General features: G+C 48.6%; 5 protein-coding genes across 5 annotated transcripts; 3 read left to right on the forward strand and 2 right to left on the reverse strand.

Annotated features, from left to right (window-relative positions):
* The first annotated feature begins 932 nt into the window (after window positions 1–932).
* Window positions 933–3,541, forward strand: TrAFT101_000230 (uncharacterized protein). Its single transcript, XM_024901276.2, has 4 exons — window positions 933–1,653; window positions 1,739–1,856; window positions 1,936–2,295; window positions 2,409–3,541. Exons 1-4 carry the CDS (start codon window positions 1,197–1,199, stop codon window positions 3,349–3,351), a joined length of 1,878 nt encoding a protein of 625 aa, XP_024755936.1. The 5' UTR covers window positions 933–1,196; the 3' UTR covers window positions 3,352–3,541.
* Window positions 3,347–4,607, reverse strand: TrAFT101_000231 (uncharacterized protein). The gene is made up of 2 exons (XM_024902830.2): window positions 3,933–4,607; window positions 3,347–3,873 (listed from the first exon to the last, which is right to left on the reverse strand). The coding sequence occupies exons 1-2, from the start codon at window positions 4,498–4,500 to the stop codon at window positions 3,635–3,637; spliced, it is 807 nt and encodes a 268-aa protein (XP_024755937.2). The 5' UTR covers window positions 4,501–4,607; the 3' UTR covers window positions 3,347–3,634.
* Window positions 4,608–6,303: 1,696 nt separating this feature from the next.
* On the forward strand, window positions 6,304–7,385 carry TrAFT101_000232 (uncharacterized protein; the record flags this gene model as incomplete). The annotated part of the gene is made up of 2 exons (XM_066125950.1): window positions 6,304–6,707; window positions 6,767–7,385. 2 exons carry the CDS (start codon window positions 6,304–6,306, stop codon window positions 7,383–7,385), a joined length of 1,023 nt encoding a protein of 340 aa, XP_065982047.1.
* Window positions 7,386–9,884: 2,499 nt separating this feature from the next.
* On the reverse strand, window positions 9,885–13,699 carry TrAFT101_000233 (uncharacterized protein). The gene is made up of 6 exons (XM_024904107.2): window positions 13,491–13,699; window positions 12,847–13,323; window positions 12,345–12,607; window positions 12,140–12,255; window positions 10,593–12,054; window positions 9,885–10,502 (listed from the first exon to the last, which is right to left on the reverse strand). Exons 1-5 carry the CDS (start codon window positions 13,576–13,578, stop codon window positions 11,361–11,363), a joined length of 1,638 nt encoding a protein of 545 aa, XP_024755942.1. The 5' UTR covers window positions 13,579–13,699; the 3' UTR covers window positions 9,885–10,502; window positions 10,593–11,360.
* Window positions 13,700–16,781: 3,082 nt separating this feature from the next.
* On the forward strand, window positions 16,782–17,462 carry TrAFT101_000234 (uncharacterized protein; the record flags this gene model as incomplete). Its single annotated transcript, XM_024901264.2, has 1 exon — window positions 16,782–17,462. The coding sequence occupies one exon, from the start codon at window positions 16,782–16,784 to the stop codon at window positions 17,460–17,462; it is 681 nt and encodes a 226-aa protein (XP_024755943.2).
* Between the last annotated feature and the right edge of the window lie 306 nt (window positions 17,463–17,768).

The following is a 17,768-nucleotide window of genomic DNA, read 5'->3' on the forward strand; positions in this document are numbered from 1 at the left end:
CGTGTCTAGTCAGGAGACTTGATGTGTACGAGGACGAGTAGGAGGGCGACTAATGCAGGCAGAGTCTGAAAGTGGCCATGGCCGTGCCGCGCGATGGAAGCATGCACCTCTCTCCACTCTCATCCTTTGATACCACATCAGGGGAATTTTGGTGCTAACTAGTACATTGTAGTATCATTAACTCATTAACTCAAAGTGCCGAGCGTTTTCGGGGGCCGCGGAGCATCTTTGGCGCGTTGGTAGAGCTAGTTACTATATTGCTTTAGCACACTTACTTAGTGTAAGTCCTATTGAGACGGATTTTGTCTGCTTACAAGTTATTACTCAAGGTAGCATTTGGAAAGATGGGATTCCGCAGCTGATCAGAGAATAGACTAAGTAATTCCTTCGAATCCTACTGTGTATTGACCCAGTCCATTACCCTGCCCCTGCGTCTACAGTATACTTGTCTTGTCTTATTTTGGATAATGCCCCTAGGGCCTCCATGAAGGATGCGGCCCCCAATACCACTTTAGCCGCGGGACAGCCCAGCACTCCCCTGGGCACGGCATTATGCTCTGTGTGAGCTGAAGACCCTAAAATGAAGCTTGTCTTTATCGGAAGCTCGATATGTAGGAACCGACCACCCGATTACATGCAGCCTTATATCTGTACCTCCACTTTGCAGCCGAGCGAATGAACATGCACGTCGGCGATGCGAGCCTGCGCCATACATGTATATGCCGGCTGATATCACCCATAAGTCGGTCATGCTATCTAGATCCTGCCTAACACCATTAACTGAGACAATTTACTATTGAGGAACTTTTGGCTTTTGACTCTCCGCGAAGGGCCGAAAGCGGGAGGATTGTCGGAGTTTAGAGTCTGTATTCGCCCAAACAGTTGCTCCTCCTAGGCATGATCAACTCAGAAAGCGCCAATAGGAGTCAAGGCCCAGTCTTTCCTCCAACTTGCCCTTACCGTAGCTTTCGATACAACCAAATTCACAACAAATTCACAGGTCAAGAAGCCCCTTGTGACCCTTTCCAAAGAAAGACGACCTATCTGTCTACCTTGGTCAGCTCATGGTCAGCTCATGGTCTGCTCCTGGAAGATTAACTAGATGAATCCGCTTCCGCGTTGATGCTCCTTGATTTCTCTGTTTCTGAATTTCTCGCCTGAAGTTGTTGTCCAACTTCAATCGCTCCATCAGAGCCATGAAGTCGCCTCAGAGAACATCTTGGTCGAGGCACCTTGCCTCATGGGCCATTGCCCTCTGTCTGACAGCCACTGTTCGAGCCTCAAACCAATGTGCGCCGTCGATATGGCAGCCGGGGCAATTTGAAGATGGGCTGTTTGTAGCTGCCGCCATTCCCACTCCCACTTCTTCGTTCTCGTCCGGCGCAAGTACGGCCGCCTCCAGCTCTGTGGGCACCACGTCTTCCCCCGTGCCGGTGGTGATAAGTCCTGTAGTCTCCGGCGGGAACATCACTACGGGCACGGTGAACTGCCGGTACGCGGGCACCACGGAAGGCATGGACATTAACTACTACACCTGCAGCGCGTTGGCAGCCCAGTACGGAATCAGCGTCGAGACGTTCTTCATGCTGAATCCCGATGTGAATCCTGACTGTGGGAATATTAAAGCTGACACGGATTATTGTGTGGCTGGTTGTAAGTCATAACTTCATAACTTCACGCCCTGGGCAATCGAGGCTCTGAGACCTTGCAAACTGACTTGTAAACTCGGATTGAATAGTCGTTGAGCCGGCAAGAGCTACAGCCGGACTCTGTGGCCCTCCGAATGGCAACGCGACTTGTCTTGGAACAGAATTCCAGTGCTGCAATGCAAACACGTTCAAATGCGGCAACTCTACGTGAGTCCTCCAGGCGTATATAAGTCACCCTACACATCTTGACAACGAGTCCGTACTAACACCGAGTTCCCAAAACCAGAGAAGACTGCGCAGACGGAACTTGCTACGAAGGCGCTTGCGCAGGAGACTCCGTCTTCACCACCACCGGCGAGTGCGGCCACCAGCACGGCTACAAGCAGTGCGCCGGAGTCTGGGGCGACTGCTGTAACGCGGACGGGAAGTGCGGCACCGGCGAGTCCTTTTGCGGATACGGCGTGTGCCAGCTTGGGAACTGCACGGTTCCGAGCCAGCCCACGGGCCCGCCTTCGTGGTTGAACGGCAACACGACGGACGGAACCTGCGGCGGAACAAACCACTACACCTGCAGCGTAGTCTATGGGAACTGCTGCAACAAGGATGGCATATGCGGCTCATTGGCTTCAGATTGTGGGGAGGGATGGTGAGTTTAATCTGAGCCCGTTTTGTCCCCCTTTGAGTTACTCTTGAACTTTCTTCTCCTTTGTATCACGCCACTATCATGGCGAGAACAACATAGTTAACGTGAGCCTTTAGCCAACCTCAGTTTGGAAATTGTACCACTCCGAACACGGGCTCTTCATCTACGAGCTCTTCATCCAAGGCGTCCTCATCCAAGACCTCCTCCTCATCCAAGGTCTCCTCCTCATCCACCAAAGTGACAACGAGCGGACACACGACCACAGTCAGCTCAAAATCATCAACTCCCTCTTCCAAACCGGCAAGTACCCATGCAACTACCACCACGTCGGCGAAGCCCCCCAACACCTCCATCCCTGGCGAAGCTGCTTTGCCTTCGTGCGGCCAGCTTTGCTTCAACAACATGCTCGCTCAGTACTCTTCTCTCGGATGTAACGCACTAGACGCCTACTGCCTATGCAACAACGTCGACTTTAGCAATGGCCTTCGTGACTGTTCAAACGGTGCCTGCGGAACAGCTGTTGCTTCGACAGTTATTGCCTTTGGGAGTGCGTATTGCTCTACTGCATTTGCTACTCATAAACCAACAACCACTGGCGAAGCTGCTTTGCCTTCCTGTGGTCAGACGTGTTTTAACAACATGCTGGCTCAGTACTCGCAGCTGGGCTGCCCCAGTCCTCAGGATTCTTACTGCCTATGCAACAATGTCGACTTTAGCAACGGCCTCCGCGACTGTTCAAATGGCGCTTGCGGAACAGCCGTTGCTTCAACAGTGATTGCCTTTGGGAGTGCATACTGCTCTACCGCATCAGCGACTCACACAGCCGCTGTCACCGGCGTTGGCTCCCTGCCCGCCTGTGGTCAGACCTGCTTTAACAACATGCTGGCTCAGTACTCGCAACTTGGTTGCGCGAGCCCGGATCCCAAGTGCCTTTGCAAGAATGTCAACTTTGGATACGGGCTGAGGGACTGCTCAAACGGAGCATGTGGCACCGCTGTTGCTTCAACAGTGATTGCGTTTGGAAGCTCGTATTGTGCGTCTGCGACAGCGTCCCCTTAAAAATTTCATTGCTGGGTGGCGAGAGAAAGAGTTCTTGTTTAGCAGAATATTCATAGTGATCTACTGCTTCCTAATGAAATACATGTACATGGATGAAGAATTGAAGGTTTTGATACTTTTAAGGTGATTTTTGAAAAACTTCACCTCCATAACCCGTTAATCACCTTTATAATTCCTATAGAGAGCCGAGCTCCATTTCCTCAGCGTCCATATTACATGCTAGATTAGAAATTTTGTGTCTAGCCGGCTGAGTGGTGGGCCAGACGACAAGACGGCCCGTGAATTACGGGGCTGTCCTTGCGCCTATTCTTTGCAGGAACCTGGAGGTTGCAGCATCCATAGGGCGTGGCGGGCGATGCATCTCAATCCAAAACTCCTTTGTCATTATTTCGTGTTGCGGCGCTGTCAGGTTGCTAACCATCCATTCGGTGTTGACCACTGACTCAACATACGCCCCGGGACGTGCAACAGTCTTTGCTCGTAGAATGTCCCCACGTAAGCCCATGAGCCATGGATGCACGGCTGAGACTGATGGTTAGAAAAGCTCTTCAAAGTCCTAGAGGAGAGACTTCAACGCTCACCACTAACATAATCACGCACAGTGACAAAGTCGTTGCCTGCGGAAGGTGTAACTTTAATCTTCAGCCCTCTCTTCCTGAGCGGTCTATCGTCTCCGCAACATCGGATGAGAAACTCAGTATCCGAGTCCTCCTCCCAGCTGCCATCCTCATTGGGCTCACTTGCGTATGGCCGGTCTTCATCGCTGAGATCTCCATAGGTGACATACTCGGCGTTAAACTCAGGTCCAGTATGGTCTCTATGCCATGCCAGCCAATCAGACTCCCATTGGTCAAGGTCGCGCAGTGAAGCCTCAACAGAAGAGACTTTTGGGTCCGTCAGAGGCAGCGATGCGATCTCATGCCAGGTGCCACTACCGCTGCCGCTGGTGTCTGGTCTAAACAAGGGATCGAGCTCGCTCACGCTGCGAGCAGTCCTCATGACGGATATTGCCGAAGGGAAGACGCCTTCTAGAGGCCAGTAGAGACGCTTGGCGGCGGGAGAGAAAAGAACGCGCTCCTCATTGCTCCGAAGCTCCTCAAATGAGGGGTATGGAGGTTCGTCCAGTTGGCTCGACTGCGCAGCTGCCATGATTATGTTTATGTGATAAAGCTTGTAAGATGGCTTTGTTCAGTGGAGGCTCTGAGCATTTAGTCTTTGTGTGGGGGTGGCGTAGGGACCGCAGATTTACAGACTAATATAGAGGATATACTATGTGCTCTTATATAACGGGACCACAGCTTGTTATCGAGCGCTGTACGGAGTAGGATATAAAGATACGCGATACGCGATAGAGTGATATTTTGCCTATAACAATAAAGGCTGAAGTGAAAGAAAAGACACTAATGTTGGACCTCCAGATTGGAAACAGAAAGGCATTTGCTCTTCTTTTTGGTTTCCTGATTTTGATATGTATTTCAAGCCCATGAACAGTCTGCTCTTTCTGGTATTGCTATGATAATTCTCTCATCGCCATCGATCATCTCTTCTTTTACAAGCCCCTCTTCCACTGGATCTACCTCTTCCACCTTTTCAACTTCTAGCGTACTATTCACTACGGGTTTCACCGCGGTTGTCACATGTTTTGCAAACATTGCGCCCCTGGCATAATGGTCTTCTAGTATGGAACCCTTCTTAATCCACGCTTTGCTTACCCTATACGCAAAGATAAGGTCACCACGATTTTCCCAGCTCACATTATCCTTTACTTGTTGCTTTGTAGCTATCTCAGGCTTGGTAGTCCATGGTAAAATTCGTTCGCTGCCCGGTATCTCTATGCCAACCTTGTTAGGCAGAGGCAGAACGTTTGTTGGTCTGGACGGTAGCATCAGTAGCTAGTAATGATATGAACAAGTTTTCGGTGGCGGTTTTCTTGGAGGTAGCGCTTCACAAGAGGTTTGGCCAGGCATTTTTCAAGCCAAGGTAAAGTTGAAATGAAGAATGTGGTTTCGAAACGATTGAATGTAAAATTTTCCTCGTTGCTGTGTTGTATAGTTAGTTCGATGGTAGAGCAGCCTTGTCTTTGGGACAGAAAGCATTATACGCAGTGTCCCAGCTTGCAGCTACATCGATCCCTAAGCCAATAAATTTGATGAAGCGTGTCAAAATGGAAAAGTTTCCGGCATTTAGCTTTTCCCTGCAGGGTTGGCCATTGGGGGAGAGACATGGAAGAGGATGCTCAATGCGAGGTATGAGGATCGCATTAACACAGTGAGTTGAAAAGAGTGTTGCAGTGATTATGTAGAGAGTTTCAGCGGTGACTTTTGTTAGGCTCAGCAAAAGTTGTGTCCCTGGCAAGGCTAAATACACATGGTTGCCAGCAGCAGGCAGCAAGGCAGATTTTTTAGCTCTCTACAGCAACATCGGCATACCATATACAGGTAGTGGACTTATACCGTATTACACTGCAAACTATTTTGTTTTGCCATTGAAGCTGTGGCTGAATCTCGGTGTCGTACTATGGAGCTCTATTCTATATGACATGCAGGGGCGCACAAAACATTGCTCTATAAACAGAATAAGTGATGGTTACAGCCTTTACATATTATTACAAATTCTGCCTGGACTCTTAGAAGATAAACCTATAAATTTTTTTTTTTCTTGAACCTCCTTTGAAACTAGCCTCGAATCATCTTGATTTATACACTGCCATGTTTGTTTATTTAATTCATCAAATTATGGTAATGAAACTGCATAAGCCAACCACAGCGGCATGCACACACCTATACTGATGCATCTTTGCAGAGTCTAGCCAATCCAACGGCGACACGCATCTAATTGGGCTCTATCGCTGAGCCTGACGATATTCGTATATAAAAAGCCCCGCACCTGTAGCTCTGGTATCTCAACAAGGTATCTTAATATTATTCTTATGAATGTTTTGTATTTTGCAACATGTCTGGCGTTGAGCTCTTGGGTGTTGCAGCAGCGGCTGAACAGTTCGGCAAAGTTGCTCTCGAGACCGCCAAGTTCATTAAATCTGTGGTTGGCGAGATTCAAGATGCCCCAGCCCGAATACAGCAACAGATTGAGCGAATTGACAGCCTTGCCTCTCTTGCAACACAAATAAAAGGCACAAAGACTTTGCAAACAGTCGAATTTGAAAATATATTAACTCGGTGTGAAAGTCACATACGAGAGTTGCAAACTCTTTTGGACAAGATTTCATTCGAGCCCACGAACTCGTTGCCGAGGAAGACTTCGAAAGCTATATGCAGCTTAAACGAAGCAGAAAATATTACGAGGCTATTCAACATACTTGATCATGAGTACAGCACACTTAATACTCTCATTAACCTGTAAGTGAGGAATGCTCAACGCTAGATGCCCAATGGGCTAATTTTGTCTACACCGCCAGCCATACTGCTTCAATGACAGAAAATCTGGCAGCCGGATATCAATCCATCGAAACCAAACTGGACAGTCTAGGGCAAACAGCCGATTCCAGTAAAAAATGTGTTCAGGCTCTCTTCATTACAGACCCTGCAATTGATCGCGCCAAGCTTATCACGTCCAAAGGAGAAATTGTAAGCGGCACTTGCGACTGGATCACTCAGAAAGACGAGTTTGTCAAATGGATAACATCCGACGGTGGGCTGCTTTGGATATCGGGCGGCCCGGGCTTGGGCAAAACGATGTTATCGATTTACCTCACGGAATATCTCTCGATGTATTTCAGATCTCTCGATCATGAGCCGCGCCATTATTCAACTTTTTTCTTCTGTGATGCCAAAGACGATACGCGGAATAGCGCCGTTGCTATTGTTCGGGGATTGCTCTTCCAACTCCTGGAGCAAAAAGAGGATCTAATCACACATATCCTTCCCACTTATGAGATTCAGAAGGATCAGATGTTCCGGCAAAACTCATTCGAAACCATCTGGAAAATATTTCTTGAAATGACAAACGATATTGGAGGATCGCAAGTGTCTTGTATTCTTGATGGGCTAGACGAGTGCGAGCCAGAATCATTATAGGACCTTTTACAAAAGCTCAATAGAATCACAAGCACCTCGCCTGGGCTTAAAATAATAGTTCTGAGTCGAGAACACCCACGATTCCTTGAGGATTCACTAGGCCAATTTTTGAGAATTCGTCTTGATCCAGACGCGAAATCAGAAGTCAACGACGGGCTAGATTTGTATATCTCAACGCGCGTTGTGGAGCTCTCTGAGAGCAAGCACTATCCAGCTGAGTTGACAGATCATGTCAAAAAGAAATTAAAAGAAAAGTCTGAGGGCACATACCTGTGGGTCAGCTTTGTTGTTAAAGATCTTGAAAAGGTGGAAGTATCTGAGGTGGAAGTGAGGTTAGACCAGCTTCCACAGGGATTACATTCGCTTTATGAAAGAATTCTCGAGCAAGTAGATCCCTTTCATCGAGATCTATCTCTGGATATTCTTCGATGGTGCACATTTGCAGTTCGGCCGCTCACACTCAGTGAACTTGCCTCCGCTCTGGGGATCCAGCCCACCAACTTGCTAGATAAAGAAGCTGTTTTGCGAGGCAAATTAGCATACTGCGGTCATTTGATAAGCATATCAGACGATACCATAAGTCTAGTTCACCAAAGTGCCTACGACTTTTTAACAAGGCATATTTTGGATAATGGGAAGGTGCCGTGGTTTTCACTATCAACCGTTGAAGTGGAGCATTCGAAATTGGCATCTGTTTGTATTGCCTACTTTCAAGAAGTATTGCTTAAGGAGGAATTTATTCTTAAATATATCAAAGCTATGGGGTTATTTCCAGAAATACAACCCTTACAAACCGAGGAAGAGGCACCGAAAAGCCTTCAGTATCCGTTTATTGAATACGCAATACGACAATGGGATAAACACTTTAATCATTCCAGCCGGCAGGGCGTCAATATAATGGACCAATACCCACAATTCTTTTTCAACTTTTCGACCTGAAAACCTTGGACCAAATGGGATCTCTCTTTACTAGATGGCAAATTATTATCTGCAGCGGCTCAGCTTGGTTTGACCGTTCTCATGCGGAGAATCCTGGAAGAGAAAGGACATTGGCTATACTGGAAGTATTTATTTTCCAAAAAAGCTAAGGAAGCTGCTCTCCTCGCAGCCTCTTTTAATGGACATCTCCCTGTTGTCAAATTACTCATGAAAAATGGAGTTAATCATGACTGCGAAGCCAGCGGCAAGAACACGCCATTGAGCTACGCTGCGCTGCGTGGCCATCGCGAAGTAGCCGAATTTCTACTAACCTGCGGTGCAAACATCAACGGCACAAACCAAATAAAATTCCCTTTGATATACGCGGTTTTGTTTGATCGACCTAAGTTAGTGAATTTTTTGCTTGAATGGAAGCCTCACCATGAAACAAAATCTTACCGCAAATGGTGGTCGCTGAGGCAGACTTCAAAATCGAGATGCGCACTAAATGTGAATTGCCGAGACGGGAGTGGAAACACGCCTCTTCACATGGCCATTGAGCGTGGCAATACCGAAACAATCCAATTACTTTTGAAACACCCTGACGTTGACTCGAAAGCGGTGAACAGATGGGGCCTCGGTGCAATGCATTTAGCACTGATATACCGCCGATCGAATGTTGTTGAATACTTGATAAAGAGTTTTAACATGCCACTCCCCGAACCCAATGAAGATTTGGGATGGGGTGCAATACATTTTGCAGTCTATGATTACAAAGAGCCCATTGGCATATATGAAATTGAGAAGGACAAAACTAATATACTCCGGTTAATTATCGAGAAACTCGGAGTCGATCCGCATTTTCGAACAGCCAAAGTAAAATGCCATGATGATAAGTGGCATAGTCATCATTTCCTTGATATGTCCGGTCGGGAATATAGCATCCAATATGGTGCGCTTGGCAACATAGCATCGATAAAACAGCATGACTCCTGCTATGAAACGGCATTATCTCTATCTATGCAGCGAGGCAATTCAGCAGCCATAGAATACTTTTTGGATCACTGCAAAATTGACCCTAACGCATCTTGCAGAGGCTGCGACGGCGCCACTCCTTTACATGTCGCTGCGCAAAACTTACAGGTCCGCCTTGTTGGTATCTTGATCTCTAAATTGAAGGTCAATGTTAATTGTATAGACCGCTATAAGCGAACACCACTCCACGTCGTGGTAGGCGCGATGCTTTCTCCTAGATACTTCATTTCCAAGGGGGAAAAAATTATCAAAGAGCTTGTAACAGCTGGTGCGCAGCTTTCTGCAGTGGATATCGACGGATACACTCCTCGAGATTTATTCGAGGCGGGAAAACGTAATAACCGGAAAATAGAAATAATATTGATGAGTATGAGTTTGATGGAACTTTTAACGTACTAATAGCCGACAAGAGTAGAAATACACAGGAATTCAGTCTTATGTGAGCTCATGAAGTATACAATTACATTAATAAAAACTAAGAGTTTACAGAAATCTTGGCTCTAATTGGGCTTACAAATCTTGTCACTGACGCCCCTGCATGTTCCAATCATATGCATTGCGTCAAGACATAATGTCGCTACCTAACATGATATGATGGAACGCGGTAATTCTAAACAAATAACTGGCCATGGGTTCGAGATTAAACAGTACACTCTATTTTGTAATCTTAAAGGGCTGATGATATACACGCCATGAGTCTACCCTTTGTACTTAAAGAAATGTGCACCAACTGACAGCAGAGGACAGAGTATGCTAGCCGTCATGTAAGCAATATAGAACCGTAAGTCGACAACAATATTCATGTATGGGCCGATATGCGTATAAAAACAACAACAACAACTTGATACTAGCTATAAGACGCAGCACAAGCCGTCAAATACAACGCCATACCTAAAAGTAACGTCTCGGGCCCTCCATCCGCCTCGGTCCCCCAAACACAATCACAGCCCGAGACCTTCCTGCACATGTAAGCAAACCCATATATATCTGCATTCCTTGCAGGTTCTTCTTGTCTTTCTAACCCGCCGCCCCGGAAGGGCTGCCAGATCCGATATAGTCGTGTCAGCACACCTGATCCACAATCCTACAGAGATGCTTGGACAATGGCACTTCTCCACAGGAAGCCTCCAGGCGGGACAGCCGCTATCATTGCAATTCCCGCAGCTGAGAGCAGTTTAAATCGTCAGCCATGGCGAAAGTAAGGCTTACTGCGCCTGCAGGCGTTGTATAAAGAGGGTCACTGGAAATTCCCACCTATCACGCCTCTCGTTGTACAAGGAGGTTCCACCGTTGGGAGATGGCTGAAACGTCATTTTATTGCGTTGTTGTGGGCCACGAGTGGGATACAGTATATGGGCCATCACACAACTAGGAGATAATCGGAAAATGGAAATGGCGTGCTAAAGTCCGACCAAAGCAGTGACTGGAGGGCTCTGCAGAGTGAATGAGAGGCGGAAAGACGTTGACTTTGGTCTTTGGCCATCTCTGTGGAAGTCGATTGCTTTGATCGAGATATTCGAGTAATGGCCTTGCCGAGGCGGGTAATCTTTTTGTTTCTTTTTGGTTCTTTCGTCTTCTTTATTTCTGTTGCTTGTGTTCAGGAAAGAAAAACCTTGTTATTCAGGTACGTTTCGCCGTATGGGGCTGATCTGATGCCTTCAATTTACACTCTGCAGTACTACAGGGTGGTACGAAGCCTACAACAACGGTATCCTTTCTTCATCAGAATAGTGGCTGGGTATCAAGAAAATAGAGACGGAACGGATAGTATAGTACATTCAATCTGTGTTATCAGCGATAAATGTGAAATACAAACTTGGAAATGTAGTACAAGCGCTATGCCCAAAAAATTGTCAACCCATGCTTACACAAATCATCAGCCTGAACGCACTGCTAATAGACAGACAAACAAATACTCTAGTGTAAAAAGAGAAGAAGAAAGAGCAGAAAGAAAGAGCACAAAAGGCAAAACTCCCGTCATGATACTAGAGATTCAGAAGTTGATGGCCTCAACTTACCAGTCTATGGTTCGACTTTTGGAGCTTCCAAGGCGACTTTCAACTTGTCAAAGTACTGATCACACCAAGAGTCCAGCCATAGGACATCCTTCAAGTTTTGTTTGAGCTGGTCCATGTCGTGAATCTTGTAGTTTTTGCACATGGTTTTTATAGTTATAAAAAACCATGCATCTTTGTAAGTGTCCACGCCAGCGGCATATCCGATGAATAACATCCACAATATCCGGTTCTTTTGCTGCTGATTGGAGATCCACCACTGCATAGGCTCCGTATTGAAAGTCTCTTGCAGGCGATCTATCAACATCATCATCAACTTGGATCTGACAGGAAGCTCTCGTATTGCTAGGTAGAGATAGATGTTTAGCGCGACACAAAATGGAATCATCTTTCCACAGCTAGTGCCGTGTTCGTGATTATTTCTCTGCAAGCAATGAAGCTTGTATTCAATATCATAAATTCGGTTGTTTATTTCCTTGTTGTTTTGGGTAATGGAGCGGTAATTTTCTTTCTCCTCAGACACATCGCGGAGTGACTGGATGATTAAGAGGACCGGAAGTTCATCGTTGAGAATGGTTTCTAAAGGCGAGCTTAGAGGATTAGATTCAGGGGGTGTAATCGGTGGTTCTTCGATGACGGGGGAGAAGTTTGTGGGAAACTGCGGCGCGCAGTTGAAGACTGTTGAATTGAAGAAATCGGCCCTAGGAGATTGTGTCAGCTGAGGCAGGCCTCTTATGGCGAAGGCGATGGTATTTGTCAGGATGGAGGTAGACAGGGTGTACTAACCACAGAACTACTCCTCGGTGTATGCCCCTGATGCTGTCTATGCCACCACGCTTTTGAACCATGTCTTTGAGGCCCTGCATGTGGATATATGAAATGTCAAACATGCCGGCAAGGTTCTGAATGAAAGTTAGCATATGTAATGTGTAGTCAGGCACAGGGACAGAAAAAGAAAGAGAGAGAGAGAGAGAGAGAGAGAGAGACATACTTCCTTGGTGGAAATCATTGCCACAGCGGCAATTGTCGAGTCTTCAATCTTGCCACTCCGAATCTGGTTGTTGATGAGGCGGAAAGCCTCTGATGAGTGGTACAGGCACCCCAAGTCATCTTCGAAGCCGCGACGGAGAACGTAGTCGAGGGCCACCAGATACAAGATGGCGTGAAAGAGAGCGCAGTTTTCCCTGGCATCAAACAGGGTATAGCCACCGCCGACGTTGAGCTCGAGGAATTCTTTGACGTAACTTTGCTTATCTGAGATGGAGACGACGGCTCATGTCAGCAAATATGAGACAGGGCAAGATAAGGCATGGCAGCATAATGCAACGCAAGGCAAGATAAGACAAGACAAGGCAAGACAAGGCATATATACATGTGATTCAAGGATGTGTGATAACGCCAACCAAAGACAAGATGACGTAATGAGAGAGAGGGGAGCCCAAGCCAAAAGATGCAACGGGCTGCGTATATTCTGTTTTTTGGACTCGACTTACAGTACCAGATGAGCTTCAAGGCCTCGGGCTTCATATCCAGGTTGAACGAGTCAAAGGGATCCAGCGTCGCGCCCAGCATGCTCGGGGGGATCTTCTCCAAGAGGCCGTCGGTGAGGTAGAAGCGAATGTCGAGCAGCGGCCCTCGGTCTCTCGCCGCGCCGATGCGCCCCTTTTGCACTCTGGCGACCTGGTTGGCCTTTTTTGCGCGCGTCTTATCCTTCTTGGCCGCGGCCTTGGCCTTTGCCTTTGCGGCGTTGGGCGGCGAGTTGAGGCGGAAGCGGCCCTTGTACTGCGACGGGTCCATGGGCAGATCGCTGGCGGCGGCTTCAGAGCTGTCGGGGTTGCGCTGCTTCCAGAAATAGTCGCGCATGGCCTGGGTGCGGACGACCTTGGAGACATCCTTGCGGTTCTTTTGCTTGGTGGAGGTGACGGTGACGAACTGGAGCGGCTTTGCGGTGGATGCACGTTTTGGCGGAGCTTGAGGTTGTATGGCGATGAGTTAGTTTGGTGGTGAAAGAAAGTATCAGGACTCGTCGACAGAGAGAAGACAACAGCAAAGAGTGACGACGGCGAGGGGTTATTTCATTCAACCAGTCACCAATATGTAAGGCAAAGGGAAGAAAAAAGCAATCAAGTCCATTCACCTTTGTCTCGTGATAGAGCCCGATCCTGCTGCTGTTGTCCCTGAAACGCGGCAGCGCCAATGCCGCCCGACTTCATATGCAGAGCCATCTTGCTTCTCTCGCTTGGTGTTTGTTTGTTTTAAGCGTTTCCGAGTCTGTGGCGCAAAATCGAGTGTCTCAGCCTGCGTGGCATATACAAAACAATAGACAGAAGAGAAAAAAAAAAGAAAAGAAAAAAAGCAGTCGTTTGTCTGACAAAAGAAAAACTGCGCGTGTCGGTGAACCAGCGTCGTGGGATTGATGAAGGAGCTGCATCGGCTTCATCCAGAGCTCGATCGGCTGACTAATGCGCGCTTACAGGGCCGTGCAGCGGGCTGGGCGTTAGTGGCGCGGTACAGTCCGCGCGAGCTCCATAGGGATGGGTACCTGCCGGGCTAACGGGCGGCAGCGATGCGCTACAGGCACCGCTAGGCACCTAGCACGAAGCACCGAAGAGAGGTACCTGGGGCAGAAGTAGCGGGCACCGCGCGGTGCGGGAATGGGCGGCACCCGAGCAGCGCCAGCAGCAGGCGGCTTCTCCCTATCGGGCACCATCCATCGCGTCGCAGCCGCCAGCAGGCCAATCAGGGCCCCTGGCACGGCCGGCAGTACATGCATATTTCCGCCAGCAGCTTATTCGCACCCTCGGCGTTTGCTCGCCGCCCCGTATCCAGTACCTGGAGCGTCGCCGCAGCCGCGTACCGCATGCAGCGCTGCAATGCCACCACAGACCACTGCCCCGGATTCTGCGCTTCGCTGTTGGGTGGAGTGTTCAGTGGCAGTTGGGCGGGCGGCAGGGCTCAAGATGCCGAAGGTCCAGGCCCCAGCAGCCCTGTTTCAGTGGCTCTCCGCAATCCCTACAGTGCAGTGCAGAGCCATTCGTGTATGTAGGGAGGCTGTAATCAAGGCCACCCAAGGAGCGCAGATATCCATCCACTGTTCTGGGTACCTACCTCCTCTATCATGCATTGTGCCATCTCCCTGGCCTCGCAGGAACATGTACTCTCCGCCACATGGGTACCTTCAGCTGCGGTACCCTTGCACAGCCAAGAACCGCTGCAGCACTGGGGGTTCCTCGGCGGGGGCACCTGGGACGGAGGTACCTGTCCGCGGCCTGTACTCCGCCCTGTTCTCACTGCAGCACCCTGGCCGAATCCTACGCGATCCTGTCAATATGCCAACACAATGCTTGGCTTATGCGTATGTTTGTTGAGGCTTGTTTTCTGCTGCAGACGATCCATGCCACGCTTTTTTTTTTTTTTTTTTTTATTAGCGAGAACGCGCAATATTGATCAGGTCCCGCTGCCATTGGCTTCTATCCGAGAATGCTGGCCACAGCTTGTTGGGTCGAGTCCAGGGAGCCGGGATTGATGCAGCGATATAGGAATCTCACCCTGGATAGAGCACACGCGAGGGGTATGTGGTTGCACAGAAAGAGGCCTTTTCTTTTTCTTCTCTTGCCTTTTCTCCGTATTTCCTTTACCTTCTACCCTTGCAGAAGCGTCGCCGGTGGGAGATAGGTTCACGGCCAGCCGCTTATGTTGTCATCATGGCTTATAACGATGACTACATGTACATAGCCTGCATGCACTTACATACAGACACATGCACCCGGATGCTGAGGTGTGCTGAGCTGGCATATTCATGCTGCAGTACATGTAGACAACCTGAAAAAGTACATGTCAATGCCGAGTCATCTTCGTAGCCTTGTTGCTCACAGCCTTGGTAGGCTACTCGAGCATAGATACACGTACCCAGTGCCGGCAATTACAAGCACAATATTCATATTACTGATAGCATAGACACATTTGATCGGCCGCGGGTTCCATTCTTTTTATTTGCATGAATTATGATGACCAACTGCTACCCCAAATGCGGGCATTTCCCGTCGTCACCCGCTACTACATGTATGGAGCTGCGGCCGTCATATTCACAACAATCACTCAACCACATCTCCAAGGGGCCAGATATGATATTTCTCAGTCATGCCTAGTACTCCGAACCGCCACGGCAAATAGCCGTAGTTGTCGGCATCTCTCTGCGACTTTGCTGCTGCTAGTATTAGTTGCCACGCCACTAACTCCTAGTGTGCACTACTCAGTCTGACAGGCCGATTCGCACTAATTGATACTCCATATATGCGAAACACATGCAGTGAAAATGATTGGAAGGTTTATTTATGCTTACAGCAAGTAGACCTAACAGTTGTGGTCCTGCTTTTCCTTCTGGCTTAGTCCTAGAGGCTCTTCTCCAGTGTTCCGAGTTATGGCTAAAGGCGAAGTGGGACTATCGTTCGAGCAGCAATCCTCGGCTATGAAATCTGGCAACCTTGGCATCTTTCATTCTATCTCACAGCGTGCTCGCCGTACAGTCACTTATTAGTCACCTCGACTTTAATACCGAACTGGACAGGCGTGGCGGGACAGAACCCTGACAATCTCCTTGAGCCCAGCTCCGCTCGTGCGTCCGCGGGAAGGATCTACATATGCACTCGGAGGAATAATATACGCTGGCATCAGCCAAAAATAGCCAAATATTAGCGAATGCATAATGGACCTGAAATGAAGATGTCTAGCGAGCGGTATTATAAAGGGTGGAGATTTACAAGAGTTGCTCAACCGCTCCACCTGTGGTTGCCACATCATCAAGGCAAAAGGCTCTATGCTGATCCCACCCATAATTCCGCAAAAGCCCGTAGAATGCATGACAAGTTAAATTCTGACGCTTTGCAATAGCCATCTATTTAATGGCTGTAGAGATTGTTATGGTGCATTCGAAACTATATTAAACGCTTTGACAACGTCGCTGCTTTAGAAGCACAGTGCCCTACAATACGAGGATTCTGTCAAATACTTGACGAATTCAACGCAGAAACAAGGACCAGCAGAATAGCCAGATACAAAACATATAAAGGCTAAAAGCATAGGGCCGGCTGTGGAATCGCCAACCTCCACGTTATTCTGACCACAAGCCCCGCCAAAAGTCAGCCCATCCTCGCAGACTCAACCTTCGGACTTTCAGTGGGATGCAGGCAGCAAACTTATCGTGATGGACACTGTACAGGGCGCTATGGATCTCCTACCGTGCTGCTCAACAAGTGTCCGAGGGGCTAAAGTCTACGAAGGAACGGGCTGTTTTAGCCCCTTTGGGAAGCTCATGGGGGGCGATCCCAGCAACCAATGTGAGAGATATTCACAACTCATAACTGAGCATCGGACAAGACCCGCATGAAGAGAGCATCACGACAACGCTGTTCGAGGAGATATCAAGCAAATGGCAGCCTCTAAGCCGAAATGGGTCACCATCAAGACGACCCTGCCTGAGCGCCCACTGCCACTCAACTCCAGCCGATCTCCAGTAACGACAGATCGCTTGCTTGTCCGGGCGCTCGTTGCAGAAGATGCCCCCAGCCTGCACATCTTGCGCACTCAACCGGAGGTGATGGCAAATAACCCTCAAGGCCGGCCTGACAAGGATCTGGAAGAGACGCAGCGCAAGCTCAGCCCGTTTCTCCCCCCAAACGACGAGAAAACCTACAACTGCGCCATCTGCCTCAAAGAGACGGGGGAGCTGATTGGCATTGGCGGATGCCACCAGCCCGCGTCCCTCTTTGGCTGGCCCGCCATCGGATACATGATCCGAAAGGAGTTCTGGGGCCAGGGCGTCGCCACCGAGTTTGTCAAGGCATGGCTGGACATGTGGTGCAAGCTGCCCCGCGCAGAGGCAGAGATTGAAATCGATAGACGGACGCTTTTGCCTGACGAGGGTGAAGAGTCGTCGCCGGAGCTGGTGACTTCGTTTACGCTGGTGGATAATCTTGCGAGCCAGAGGGTTCTTGAGAAGGCTGGGTTTGAGAGGTTTCTGGCTTGGGAGGATGCTGATTTGAGAAATCCGGATTTGCAGGTTACGTTGATTGGATATCGCTATGTTTCGGGGAGGCGTTTACGGAATTGAAACGAAACGCTGGTCATGTACATAGTATCTAATAACATGGAAATATATTGAGGCTTTGTCTAACCTGATTCGGGCCTATTTGATACTCCTCGGAGCCTATACTTTTATATAAAACAAATCCTGAACCCAACACCACATAGTCGCTGCACAGGCGGTGTCTCGAAAGTGCAAGCAAAGTCCAGTCAGTGTGCCAATCTGCCTCGCGTTTCTGCTGCGGGGTCAAGCTGTGATTTGCTCCTGTTGGGCCCAAAGATATGGAGACTTTTACTGCGCTAAGCTGTTACACAGTCTCCGCATAAGTAGAAC

This window comes from Trichoderma asperellum, chromosome 1, assembly GCF_020647865.1.
Source record: "Trichoderma asperellum chromosome 1, complete sequence".
NCBI classification, from domain to species: Eukaryota; Fungi; Ascomycota; class Sordariomycetes; order Hypocreales; family Hypocreaceae; genus Trichoderma; species Trichoderma asperellum.